The sequence below is a fragment of the Xyrauchen texanus genome, chromosome 41 (assembly GCF_025860055.1).
Source record: "Xyrauchen texanus isolate HMW12.3.18 chromosome 41, RBS_HiC_50CHRs, whole genome shotgun sequence".
NCBI lineage: Eukaryota > Metazoa > Chordata > Actinopteri > Cypriniformes > Catostomidae > Xyrauchen > Xyrauchen texanus.
Window position 1 is genome coordinate 10,762,932 of NC_068316.1, and position 15,006 is coordinate 10,777,937.

The following is a 15,006-nucleotide window of genomic DNA, read 5'->3' on the forward strand; positions in this document are numbered from 1 at the left end:
TAAATGGACATGAAATGTTGATTTGATTAAACATTATTATGTTATGTGAGAATGAAGACACCGCAGATTGAAACGAGACATGAAACTAGCTATGTCAGAAATGGATTGCCTGAGACAATGGTCCATTATACAGTTTTTACATACAGTATGCTACAGATATTTATACAGCAATACTAATACTTTAATGGTGACCTGATTTTACCTCAACTAATCACCTCAGGATATCCTATAATGCTCTAGAGAAAGCTACTCTCCCTCACAACACAAACTAAAGGGACAGTGGAATCCTCTCTGCAAACTTTGAATACTAATCTCGGTTTGTGCATCCTGTAAAATAATGCTGGGATTGGGATTACAGCCTAATCTCAGCCTCGCATCCAGTCTGTGGCAGATTAAGAATGCATGATTTCCATGGCCACACACGCAGCACAGGCTAACTAACTAACCTGGAGGCAGATGGCCAGGTTGACTCTACATCCAAAGGAAGTGCTGACAGCTCGAGGGTGCAAACCCAGGTCTTTAAAGAGCTTAGAGAAGGACTGGGTGAGTGCTATCCTGGGCCTCTCCTCTGCAACCACCACACAAGTCCTTACACGGGACAGGTCAAGTCCACGGGCCTAAAGGATTGAGAAAAAAGAGATAGAAATAAAAGTAGGGTGATGGAGAGAGGAACACTGTCAACCAAAAAGAATATGGAGCAGCAGTTCTGTCCTTTAAATTTTGTCCAGTGAAGCTAACCCAAGCTATATGTTATACTTTGCTTATTCTATCTTCATGGCCATGATATCATAACCATGAGCACATTAACATATAAACAGCCAAATTTTTTAACAATATGTTTTAGTGGTCCAACATACTTAGGACAAAAGTTAGTAGAAAATGTAGTTACAAGGTACACAAAATTAAATAAAAATGAAATACAATAAATTAATTTAAAAAAAATCAGAAAGGTTACAAAACATAAAAATAGACAAAGAAATCAATAAAATTAAAAGAAAGATTTGTTATAGCTCAATATAGACATATAATATTACCTTTACACATTATCTCCATGTATAAAAGCCTTTTCAGTATTCAGCTATGTGAAGAGGATAGCTAATTATATTATATGAGATTTACATATAAAAGTCTTGAGGGTACAGTTGCAAAAACAGCCTGTTGAATTCTAAGCATCAGAGACCGGCGAGAAAATGTTGAATTTTCTGGTTCAATAAGGTTAAATGTTACAAGGACTAACATTACAAGTGGGCCAAAAAATGTCTTTCATTGGGACATATTATTCCTCCTCATTGAACGTCATGATGATAATAAACTGTACTCAGCATCACATTGCCGTTAGTAACAATGGCAATCTCAATGACTAAATCATGAATAAAACACGATTTTAAAAGACAGGATCGCCATGAGGCACGGGCGGCCTTTCCTTTACTAACTCAACCCAGATGTTAATTACACGCAGTCACACCTCCTGAACACAGCGCAAACACACACAAACAAACACACACACACACTCACATTACATCACTTGCGGTTTACTTTTAAATACCACAAATAAAAAATTTTAACTAATGAAAAATGTCTTAGAACTCAAAGCTGTTTGAAGAAATAAAGAAATCCTTCTTACTACCCATTAATTTATTAATTAAATATATTACTTAGTTTATTTACACCATTGCACTATTTTATTTTATATTTAATATTCTATATAAAATATAATAAAATAGCATTTATGTGTTATAGTTATTTTTTATATTTAATATATATTTATACTTTTGTAAGCAGGTGGCCATTTGAACTAGCCATTATCCTCCTTAATTATTTTTCTTTTTTGTTAAATGTGTTAATTGTTACATTTCATTTTGTCTACAATATTTTATTTTAATACATTTTATGATCATTTTTCTATTTTGCACTATTATTGGATTTTCTTTCTTAATAAATTTCATTAATAAATTCTTTACAAATAATAATAAATAAATGTTAATGATTTTGTTCCTTTTCTTACTGTACACAGGTGGAAATACAAATATATATATTTTTTTTACAGTTCCCATAAAATAACATTAATAAAGCACACTAAATTAAAAACAGACAGAAATAAGGAGAAAGAAAATCAGGGGCAGGGAACCACATAGCTCTCAATAAAAAGATTGACACTTTAGAGTCAATGTATATGTTACCTTGAGGGATTCTGTCTGCAGGCCCAATCCCTTGGTGCAAAGCTCCATGACAGAGTACGAACAGAATGTGTCTCTGACCTTAAACTGACTGACAGCCAGCAGCCACAGACCAGGGTTCACCTCCAGCTCGGATGGAGGAATCAAAATAGACTGATGCCCTGAATACACACTTCACCCAGCAGGGAGAGACAGAGGAGAACAAAGCGTTACCAACATACACAAAACACCACGAGAGCAGAGCAATCTGCCCACCCTGACAAAAGAGAACAACACATCACTCAAGCAAGGCGAGACAAGAACTGAGCACACACTTTACACTAGAGGAGGACAAGCACAGCATAAACACACACATACACACTGGCTCACTTAACAGCATGTGAACACAGCACAAACATATTTTTCAAAAGCTGCAATCTATTGAGAAACTGGTTTAATACTTGTGTGGAATTGTATGATTTTGATAAAATGCATCTGCCTACAGTGTGTCAAGGCCAGTTCACGCCTATATATGAAGGACCAGACAGAATATGGAGACTTTTTTGTATTTTCTGCACTGATTTTGGCGGAAAATCTATGAAAATTCTGTATTTAAATATGGTAAAATACAAAAGTAAAGTATGGAGTGCCACAGGGATCAGTTTTAGGGCCTCTGCTTTTCTCCATGTATATGCTTCCCCTGGGAGATATTATCAGGAATCGTGGAATAAGTTTCCACTGCTATGCTGACGATACACAACTTTATATTTCTTCAAAACCTGATGAGATTTCACAAGAGTGTATCAATGAAATAAAAGATTGGATGGCCAGAAATTTCCTTCTACTCAATTCTGACAAAACAGAGGTTCTAATTATTGGACCAAAAAACTCTAAAAATAAGCCACTAAAATATAATTTGACTCTAGATGGATGTACTGTTACATCATCTTCAACAGCAAAGAACTTAGGTGTTATATTTGATACCAATCTGTCCTTTGAAAATCAAATTACAAATGTTTGTAGAACAGCATTCTTCCACCTAAGAAATATTGCTAAATTAAGGCATATGCTCTCGGTTGCTGATGCCGAAAAACTAATTCATGCGTTCATGACCTCAAGACTAGATTATTGTAATGCATTACTGGGAGGATGTCCAGCAAGATCAATAAATAAACTTCAATTGGTTCAAAATGCAGCAGCCAGAGTGCTGACTAGAACCAAGAAATATGATCATATTAGCCCCATTTTATCATCGTTACATTGGCTACCTGTTAAATTCCGTATTGATTTTAAATTTCTGTTAACTACGTACAAAGCTTTGAATGGTCTAGCTCCGCAGTACTTAAGCGATCTTCTAACACGCTATATTCCAACACGTTCATTAAGATCGCAAAATTCTGGCCTATTAATAGTTCCTAGAATATCAAAATCCACTAAAGGAGGAAGATCCTTTTCATATTTGGCTCCTAAACTATGGAATAGTCTCCCAAACACTGTTTGAGATGCAGACACACTCTCTCAGGTTAAGTCTAAACTAAAGACTCATCTATTTAGCCAGGCATACACCTAATAACTTTTAACAGACCCAACTAAAGCAGCACAATTAGGCTGCTTTAGTTGGGTCTGCCGGAACCAGAAACCAGAAGCATTGAGCATGATCTCTAACTCTGCAATACATTCAATGGCATCTACGCTTACATCTTTTTATTTGTTTCCCTGTCTCAACCTCGGGACTCCTATCCTGAGGTCACCAGAACCGGCTGGATCCAGCACCATTCCTGCTTCATGTTGGACTCCACTGCTACATGTCGCAGAATGATGATGACTAAATGCAGCCGGTGCCAGCCAAACATCACTTCAATCTATTATGACGGACTTCAGAGGATGAAATTATGCCAACTCCAACCTGCATCACCTCGGTCTATTTATGGACTATGATCCTGAAATGAAATGCTTAGACTAACAATTGCCAACAAAAGCCTTCATCAGCCAATTAACAAGGACAATTGCATCTATGTGAACTTCTGCAATTAATCAAGATGGACTTCAAAGACTTTGGTCATTAATCTTACAGTTCAAACACAATCTATGTTTAATCAATGACCCTTATCACTTAGTTTAATAATTTTAAACCATGCTTTTACCTATACATAATTAATATTTACATTACATTCATAATGTTAGCCAGAGGGAACTGGCCCCCACAGTGAGTCTGGTTTCTCCCAAGGTTATTTTTCTCCATTAATCTACATATTATGGAGTTTTGTGTTCCTTGCCACAGTCAGCCTACAGCTTGCTCACTGGGGTTATTAATACAATTATCATTTAATTATTTATAAACACTATTAAAATTCGTATTTTATCTAAATTACACAATGATGATTAATCGACTTTATAGACATTACAGTTCTTATCGTCTGTTAATGCTAATATTCTGTAAAGCTGCTTTGAAACGATGTGTGTTGTGAAAGGCGCTATACAAATAAAATTGACTTGACTTAAAATGTGTTAAACGGACATGAGAATTCTTATACATTCTTATATGAGAGCTGAAAGCATAATCAAATTAATTAAAATATATATTTTTTTAAAGAATTTAGTGAAAGTTGGGCATTCCAATTCTGTGAAAATCTGCAGAGTAGATTCTGCCTAGACCTGCTGGTGAAATTAACGCTATGTCCACACTAATCAGTTTAATTTTGAAAACTAAATTTTTGAATGCCTCTGTTTTGCAGGAAATGCAGAAAAATGCTGCTTTAGTGTGGATGAGAAGGCATAAACGTAGCAAATATGCATGTTCAATCAAAACTGTATAGGTGTGGATGTAGTCTGAATGACACTAAAAAAGTATATATTACCATTTTGCATGGGTGTTATTTGAGCTATAAAGCTGGAAAATCCTACTTTTCAAAGTCGGGCTACTGTTTTTTTGCAGCTGAACTGTTTATGTATAACACTGAATTTGAACAATAGGTGTGTCTGGTCTATTAGAAGACTCTCACCTGCAGAGGCACCAGAGGACAAAGCCGAGGCCACAGTATGGATCCAGGCAGATTGCCACCTCACGAGAGGGATATAGCTCACACTGGAGCTTTATAGAGCGGCAGAAGGCACTGGTGGCTGTGTGGGACATCTGATTGGGAACAATGCAAAGTTAAAAAAGTGAGAGAGAGTGCTAGAGGTTTCATTTGACATTTTTAACAGCAAAAGTCTACCCAAACTTGGCATGTCAAGATCAGTTATGAGACATGCAAGTGAAGTCAAACCTGGCATAATGTGTCCAAACTAAGTATAAATATGCCCATGGGCAAATAAGATTTGAGAGCTATAGTGGAAGGCAACATTTTCAGTGAGTTACTTGAATTAAAGGCATGGAATATACCACACATGTTGTATAGACTACACTATCCACTAAATGTCATGTTTGTGTCGACCGATTATTCTTGAAAAGATAATGAGATAGTTCTTTGACTCTTAAAAGCACTTTATAATACAATCTCACTTTATAAACAAACACTGCCATAAAAAGCATTTTTTAATTCGACTTTGGAAAACACTAGTGACTCTAGAGCATATCTGAAGCACCTATGCCAACTAATAAAAGACTGTGTTGTTGTAAAGAACTTCCAAAAGGCTGAATAGGTCATTGCTCTACACAATACTCGGTGGTCTCTATGAGCATGCATGGCTCCTATAACATAATAGTGGCCACCTGTTCAAAACCTAGTTTTCATCTCCAAACAATAAAAGAAGAAATCTCAAATTCTTTAGCACAACTGACACCTGATCTCACAACTCACCACCAATTAACTGAGAGGATGTGTTTTCAAATGTTTTCTTTTCTTTTTTTTTTTTTTTTTTGTATTGGGGAAGTGAAGTGCTGGGGTTGGCTCATTTTACACAAATAGAATAAAAGTTGAAAGGGTAAATACTCACCTTTACTCCTGCTAGCATTCCGGTAGTGGAGACACTGAAGTCCAGGTAAGCCAGTGTGTCTGGATTGGAGGGTTTGTAGAGCTGAGAGGGCTTCTTCTTTGGTAGATCATCTTGAAGAGATGTTTGATGTTAAATGGATGGTTGCTTACTGGCCCAAGTCAAAAAAGCTAATCCAAAGCCTGTGATATTCTGGTCCCTATATATGGCTTGGTTCCCACTTTTAATGGAAGTCTATTGGATTCTTCACCAGTTTTACTGTCATCCAGGTGAAAATCTAAAGTTTGATTACCAACAGCACACCTCTGCTTCACAAGTGGCATGATTTGATGTATCATTCATATCCGTTAGACGAAAAGAGCAAAACGAGTTGCACAACCAAGTTTAATACTTAAGGTTTGTTCAAATCCCTAACCATAAATGTGAGCAATAATAATAGTGATGCTTGCCTTAGCAAACCCCACTAACAACTAAGGATCACACTATGCAACCTTAATGAGTACAATTTCAAAACTGCCAAATGACCTTTGACCCACTCACCTGTGTCCAGAACAGGAGGCCACGACCTGACGTCCACTGCTGCAGATGCCTCTTTTGACTTCAAGAGCTTGGATATCATCTGTGTGGTCATCATACAGGCTGACCGGCTCACCTGGACACAAATTCCTACATTAGCAACCAGTTGATGTTGTTACACAGCATGTGACAGCACCTCAAGTCAACGTTTACCTCCACAATCATTTTCACAGTGGGCAGGGTGGTGGCGATGTTCTGTGGGTGTGGAGGTCGCACTGTAATTGGTACACAGCCGGCATACAGGCATCCATAAAAGGCAGCAATCAGATCTATACCTAAAAACGTAGAACACATGTTCATAAGTATGTACATGAATAGGCAAACTACAGATTTTGACATGTATTTCCCTGATCCTGTTTAAAACAGGATTAATGATGTCATACCAGGCGGGTACACCAGCGCAACATGATCACCATCCTGCAGGTGGCCTCGTTCCATCAACATGGCTGAGATCTTCTCCGCCCGCTTATGTAGCTGAAGACACGTCAGTGAGCTCAGGACTGCACCCTACAACCACACACACACACACACACGTTTGTTTGTCTATCATGGTGGTGACTTTTCCATTGACTTCTGTTTCTATACTGAGCTAATGATATCGTCTATCCCAGAACCCTACTACTACACCCTAAATCTAACCATCACAGACACTTTTTTTGCGATAAACATAACTTTTCAATGGGTGGAATGTGGTGTTCAAAATAGTATTTAAGTATTTTTACTATATTAAAAAAACAAAAAACATTCTTTGCCACCAGGGCAAAATTATTTCTGAGAACAATTCCTGCATCCTGCAGTGGGGAAATGGTGCAGAAATTGAGACATTTCCTCCCAATCCTTTAAAAGCACAAGATCACACTTGAGAAATCACAACAGTTTCACTTTTAGCTGGCATCACTTTCTTAAGAGAGAATGCTACAGTTTGTGGCAGAATTATGATAGAGTTGGAGGTGTCATACCCTTGAGCTGAGAAGAGTGAACAGCACATGGTCTGGAGTGGTCTGGGCTCTCCACTGCAACACCTCAGACAGGAAGAGGAACTATATGTGGAAAAGAGGAAGTCTGAGCTGATTATTACAAAACCTGAAAGGCTATTCATGGATATTACATGATATGTCTAAAGTGCATTAGATAACTGAATTACAATTCAATTTAGGAACTGAACCTGCACTAAAAGTTGTAATTTTTATTTACATTTTTTTAATCAGGTACAGTCAATTGAGATGAAGAATCCAGTTGTATCAGTAGCCTAATAAAAGTTATTATACAGCTGAATACTACTCACTTTATCTCTGTATCTACAGTATATACTGTATTATCTGACACTTTCGTTTACTAAAATCAATCATGGCTGAATGCGAATAGTGCAATTCTACAATGGCATCAGCATCCGAAAACTATTGTTTTTGTATGATGCTGCATGTATGCTGCTAGTTGTCTAAGATGACTGCCATATCGGCCAGCACAAACCAAATCTTACTTAGTGCACCTTTAAAGGTGCCGTTAGTAATTTCAGCTGTTTTCCGAACCTCAGCTACATAATTCCGCCCTCCGAAGACATGTCAATTAAACTAAATGCCCAAAATAATGCACAGGAAGAGAACGTTTTTGACTGACTGAAAAAAGCAAGTAGACTCTTTTTTTGCGGTTTACAAAGCCTAGTGCTGTGAAAGAGAAAGATGTGATTTCAATTTTTTAAATAAACAATTTATGCATGGAATTGAAGAAAAAACAACTAAAACTTGCTTAAATACAAAAAATTATTTAATACAAAAACAATTTATTCAATTCAAACATTTAACTGTATAAGGTAAACAGGTTGGTGTCAAGGCAAGTCTAATTACTCATCTGTTGCCATTCACCTATAACATGACTAGGGTTGCAACGGTATGAGATTTTCACGGTATGATAACCTTCTCAGAAAATATCACGGTTTCACGGTATTAGACAATTACTATTATTAGTGAAAACAGAAGGGTTATTTTATTTATTTATTTATTTTTGAGCAAACACTTTATTATAATTGAAACTTGAAACCATTTATTTTATTGAAGTATGTGTTACACTTAAGAATGATGCGGCGTCCACTCTTGGTACATATGTGTAAAAAAAAGTCTCCCTTTTGAAAAAAAAGAAATAGAACAAATAAGAAAGCTAACAGAATTATAATAAACAGAATTATAAACATGATAAAAAATATAAATGTATAACTATAACATGTTATCTAACTAAAGCATGTTAGTTTACATGTTAGCATGGCATGTTAAATGAACTACTAAATTAAAAATAACATCAGCTGTGTGAGCTTTTAAAGTAATGTCCTATGATTATTAACAGTTAACATATATTGTAGGTGCACAACAGTGAGGCCAGACTGCTCTTGTCTGTACCTTTAACTCAGTGCTTCTCAACTGGTTTTGGTTAAGGACAGATTTTACATTGACCTGCCATAGATTAAACATAACCTGTATTTAATGTATCCTGGGTCGCATTTCCTTTTATGTTGCATAGGTTGTATTTCATGGTTTTCCAGTACAAGGACATGCATCAAGTGTCATTATTTTTGTGTCATTGATGATGTCAACAACAAAATCTACAGGAAGTTGTCTCTCCCCCTTTTAAAAACTGAAGAGCATATTTACTTATATGAGCCCATTATTAGCCCATTTGTTACCTAATATTACATATTTATACACATATTACACAGAAGGAAAGGCTCCTCGTTACCATTGTTAAGTCAGTGTGCTAGTCTTAAATAATTGTAATAATAATAATAAATTAATGTATTTATGAAAAATAAATACTAGCTGAAACACATCTTGAAACTTTAACTACAACTGCCACTGTTGATATAAAATGAGGTCTAATAGATTCTACCTTTAGATTATTTCATATGAAACTATAACATTTTGTCAAAATATAACAGTTACTTTTACACATGTAAAACCCTGAAACAAATTTGTAAAGGTGATGTGTGTAATTATTAATATTTTTTAACTATTTTGGTAAAGGGGCCACAGCGGGCTTTAGGTAGTGCATGGAGGGGCCATATTGTATTGCTTTTGAGATACAATATTCTGCATTGATTTGGTTTTTGTATCTTTTAAGCCCAGAAATAGTTGTGTACTCAATTTTCTGAAGTGTATCTGTGACTAGTGAGAATATTCTGCAATTGCCTAAAGTATTGTATTGCTCTACAAAGATAGATACTTGTATATCAGGCATTAAAAAACTGAATAAAAGTGGAGATTATACATTTATTTTGCCATCTCTACTTCCCTGTTAATTTATTATTCAGTTTTAATCATAATAAAAAAAAGAAATGTAAAGAACTTTTAATGTTTGTTGCAAAGCGGGCGAGTTTACTTATATTTTTTCTAAAACTTTACCCGTTTACATGCTAAAAGAATCATGATGCGGGTCTCCTCGATGATTGACTTTCAGCACACAACTGAATAACACAACTGTATAAATATGATACATGATTACTGCAAGAGTTACATTAACATACAGGTGCGAATGAACTTCAACGTTCCTAATTACACAAATAAAAAATACAAATACCTATTAGTCTTTGGCTTGCTTTTGCTCGCATGTCAATGATTACCCCTCCGTGTTTCAATGATGCCGAGATCTACTTTTATATTTAATTGAATCACTGAGAAGGTTTACCTGCAAAATTAGTAGCACCAAACATCACAAGCAGCCTCAAGAATGGACACATATATAACACTTTTCCTTGAGCAGAATATTAAACTACAGATCGCTAAATTTGTTCAAAGGGGAAAACGAGACATGCATGGTTGCCAGATTGCACAAAATAAGTATAACATTAGGTGGAATATTTCCAATTTGCGCAAGTATAAATCTCAAACTGGGGGTGTTTCTTCTCTTATCTGTCAACCCTGAGCATGTTAAACGCTTGTGGAGACCCGTTAGGTCCCAATGCAAGTTAACTGAAATATCCAATTAAAAATAAAAATGCTTTTAAGATAAATAACGCAGGTTATTCAACCTACGCGGGCCATATGTTGCCCATGTCTGCTTTAGCTGTTTGCGAGATTATCATTAAATTTATGTCGACAGTCCTAAATAGTCTATCACTTGGGCGGCTGCCGAAATATATTCAATGGGAGAACCATGGCATTGCTCTTTCCCTGCCCAGTCCGAATCGACCAGTTGAGAAACACTGCTTTAACTCACTCACACACACACTCATATCGTAGATAAGCAAATGTACATGGTATGATAACCGTCAATTTTCAAACCGTGGTATACCTTGAAACCCTAAACATGACATTTAAGGACTAGCTGTTAACAAAACAATTTTGTACTTTTTTTGCACACAATTAGCAGGATATGTTAAAATCATTAGCAAGCAGTGTTGATATTATCTGAGAGTTGGAAGTGAATGCAGCGGTGTTACCTCATCTCCCAGTGTTATTTGCACATCCGATCAAAAATCACTCCTCTTAAAGCATGAAACAAAACTGTTTCCATTCACTTAACGGGCCTGATTTTCATGGGCACGAATGATTTTCATGGGCACGAAAGCAACAACATAGGCTTCAGGGTGTAAAAATGGAAAACAATCATGTATGGCTGATTTGAGTGGCACAGATAGCAGAGGTAACATTTGTTGGTGTCAGATGTTACATAACCATGCTTGCTGGAAAGGGTGTAAAAGAATGAAGGAAATGGAGAGGATAGGGAAGGCATGCAAGAGGCAGCAGCCAACAATTGTTGAAGCACTAAAAAAAAAGTATAGTGGTGGTTGGGTGTGCTATAGCTGGGTGATATTTTGAATATTCACAATGTATTTCTGTTGTTGGGAATAGAAGATTAAGTAACATTGTGAATATTGAATCAGTTCAAACTGTCAGCCAAATAATCAATTCAAAACCATGATTCAATTGTTCCTTTGCATCAGAAATGTTTATGAAAGTTCCTGTGTGGTATTTTTCATGTATTCAAATGTATTAGTAAAAAAATTTATATATATATATATATATATATATATATATATATATATATATATATATATATATATATATATATAGGTAAATTGTGAATAGCATCCTTCCTTGTGTTCATTTAGTGAACAATGGTTTAAAAAACAAAACAGTGATTTAATTCATACATTTATAATATTAATCTCTATGGATACAATGAATGTTTAGTCAAAATCAGAAATTTGTGGTTCTTTTGATTAAATACATATATAGAGAAATAAATCAAATAGCATCAAAAGGCTAAAAAAAAGAAAGATTAAAAGATTTTTATAAATAATAAAATATATATATTTTTTAGCTATATAGCCCTGTCCAATAGTGTAAATTTGTGGGTCTGTGAATATGTTTGTTCGAACATGTGTGAGTATGTCTGTGTGTAAGCACTTTGTGCATTGTAAGTATGTGAGGCTTTCAGCTGTGCTACTCAGTGTGTGTGTGTATGTCTGTGTGTTTAGGTTATGGTATTATGCACAGTAGACAGGCTGATGGAATAATGGCTACCATCTTTCAGCCTGACAGAACGGTGTAATGGATTGTAATTGTGTCTAGGTGGTTGACTGACAGCACAGCAAAACCAAAGAAATCAACTCAACACTAAATGCACAAAATAAACCATTCCTCCAAAACAGACAGCGGCCAGTGTGCAATGTGCTTTTACAGACAAGTTTTTTTTTTTTGCAAAAGCCACTGGAGTTGAGGGTGGCCATGAAAAAGCTGTGGGTATGGGTGGGTTTTTTTTAAATCCTGATTGTATTATATATCATGAGATGGCTTACATGTTTGAGGTGGGTTAATCTCAAGAAATGTCCAGGTTATATTTCACCCCAAAATAAAAAGACAAAAAATAAGAAATTATACTTTGCATTGACAAATGCAATATACATTTTTTTTTTTTTTTTTTTGCATTGAGACATTATTTTCATTATAATTAAGCTCAAGGGGAAGGGGGTGTGCTTAAAGAAATGTTCCGGATTCAATTCAAGTTAAGCTCAATCAACAGCATTCGTGGCATAATGTTGATTACCTCAAAAATTTGTTTTTTGACTCGTCCCTCTTTTTCTTTAAAAAAAAAAAGCTAAAATCTGGGTTACAGGGAGACACTTACTATGGAAGTTTAAAGACAGACATGTGAAGCTTATAATTTTATAAAATCACTTGCATTCATTCTTCTGTTAAAAGGGTTTTCTGACATTAAATCGTCATGGTAACGAAGTTATAAAATTGGCAATAACTTTAAACAGAAAAGGTAAGTGATTTTATCACACTGTAATCATTTTGCATGCATATACTTTATGTCTTATGGCTATACTTTTGAAACAGTGAGGATATAAAAAACTGGCTCCCATTCACTCCATTATAAGTGCCTCCCTGGAACCAATATTTTTGCTTTTTTTAAAGAAAAGGTATGAGTTATGGGGGGCCTGGGTAGCTCAGCGAGTACTGATGATGAGTTGTGAGTTCAAATCCAGGGCATGCTGAGTGACAGCCAGGTCTCTAAAGAAACCAAATTAGCCCGATTGGTTCTCGCTCTCATTGGGGCGTGTAGTGAGTTGTGTGGGGATGCCGTGGAGAATAGCGTGAAGCCTCAACATACACTACGTCTCCGCAGTAACGCGTTCAACAAGCCACGTGATAAGATGCATGGATTGACGGTCTCAGACAGAGAGGCAACTAAGAGTCATCCTCTGCCACCTGGATTGAGTTAATACGCCACCATGAGGACTTAATGCGCATTAGGATTTGGTCATGCCAAATTGGGGAGAAAAAAGAAAGAAAAGAAATTGTGGTAATCAATATTATGCCACAATTGCTGTCGATCAACTCAACTTGTATTGAACCCGGAACAATCCTTTAACTGTCAAAAAAAATCTTCTTGATTTTGGGATGAAACATGACCCAGACATATTCCTTTAACCATATAAGTTATTCAATTGCTCAATGTCCTAAACATTTAAAAACAGAGTAGGTACTGACTTCAAAATCAAATAGGAAAAATGCTATATTTGGTGTCTCTCCTTGGCTGGATGGATTTGTTGCAGGTGGGTGACAAATAAGATGGTAGGGTGGATGAATGGACTGATGGATGAAAATCAAGGCCCCATGATACCACACACACACCTTTCTTGCCTGATCATTGTCTTCAATCTGGCCCAGATCTCTGCCACTGGCCTGTGCAATCCTTTTCCCTGAGACCAGGTTTCCCACCATCACAGAGGCGGGTCCAATCTCTGCAGGACCAAACACAGGATGTACATCACTACCCTCCTGAAAAAAAAACTGCTTAAACCTGCCTAAAATGGTTTGCTGGTCTTAGCTGGTCTGCCAGCCTGGGCAAGCTGAGTTCAGCACAACCAGCTGACAACTGCCCAAACCAATATAAAACCAGCAAACAGACCAACCAGAATTATCTTACTTCAAAGGGGGAAAATTATTCTTCCCCCATTGGCAACTCGTTGTTTTTTCTCTTGTTTTAAGCATTAACCTTACTAAATTTAGACTTTTTATAATATATATATATATATATATATATATATATATATAAATAATCTCAAGTAAATGCATCTTCTTTTTATGATATTTTTACTGGAAACAAGACAAAAAAAGTTACCAACACAAACAAACAGATGACACACACACAGCATTTTTAACAGTTCTAATTTTGTTTGACATCAGATATGACCTTGCCACAGACTGACCTGGCTGTTTCTGTCGGGGTTTGGGCAGGTTGGTGACGCAGGTGTGAGGGCACATTAGGACGTTACAAGGGTGCAGTGAGCCTTCCAAAAACAGCTGCTTGGTCTCCGACAGGTGGATCCCTCCCAGCGGAGTCTTAGGAAGGGTGTTGGCAGGCACCAAAGCCAAGCAATACACCCCCACGTTGTGGATACTGTCTATCGCCTGCAGAAGGAGACATATTTTGATTGTCAGGTGAGGTTTAAAAATAGATTTCAGAGAATCTGTAAGGAGAGAGAAGAGGCTGCCAGCTGAGATATGATGCAGACACTGACCTTTACTGTGCCTCATGGAGAACCGAATTACCAAACAGGAATTCGGGAAGTGAGTTTTTTGCAAGATTAATGACCTACAACAAAGGGAAGGACTGGAACTGTTTTGATGTGAGGAAGTGAAGGCCAACTTTTGTGCATCAGTGCATCTTGTTTTTTTACACACCAGTAAGGCCTATTAAATACTGATAGAAACTCTGCAGGTCAGCAGTAGCATGATCTCTGATTGAGTTTGGTTGGTGACTGGGTTTACACAGCAATCAAGATGACTCCCGACAGACTGGATAGGAGGAGCGATTGACTAAAGAGCTTGATAATAGGCTA

General features: G+C 36.5%; 1 protein-coding gene across 8 annotated transcripts in view; it reads right to left on the reverse strand.

The window, feature by feature from the left end:
- The window catches only part of LOC127634058 (disco-interacting protein 2 homolog C-like), a 150,132-nt gene that overhangs the window by 14,560 nt on the left and 120,566 nt on the right, over positions 1 to 15,006 (reverse strand). For 5 of the 8 annotated variants that reach the window (XM_052113465.1, XM_052113462.1, XM_052113461.1 and 2 more), the window contains 10 exons: positions 14,374 to 14,575; positions 13,796 to 13,905; positions 7,625 to 7,705; positions 7,049 to 7,172; positions 6,819 to 6,940; positions 6,630 to 6,741; positions 6,093 to 6,202; positions 5,159 to 5,289; positions 2,181 to 2,349; positions 447 to 617 (listed from right to left, as the gene is read on the reverse strand). In XM_052113465.1, the coding sequence (XP_051969425.1) occupies positions 447 to 617; positions 2,181 to 2,349; positions 5,159 to 5,289; positions 6,093 to 6,202; positions 6,630 to 6,741; positions 6,819 to 6,940; positions 7,049 to 7,172; positions 7,625 to 7,705; positions 13,796 to 13,905; positions 14,374 to 14,575 (1,332 nt within the window). The remainder of the gene's footprint in view (positions 1 to 446; positions 618 to 2,180; positions 2,350 to 5,158; positions 5,290 to 6,092; positions 6,203 to 6,629; positions 6,742 to 6,818; positions 6,941 to 7,048; positions 7,173 to 7,624; positions 7,706 to 13,795; positions 13,906 to 14,373; positions 14,576 to 15,006) is intronic. The other 3 variants (XM_052113466.1, XM_052113463.1, XM_052113460.1) reach the window with 1 other exon arrangement.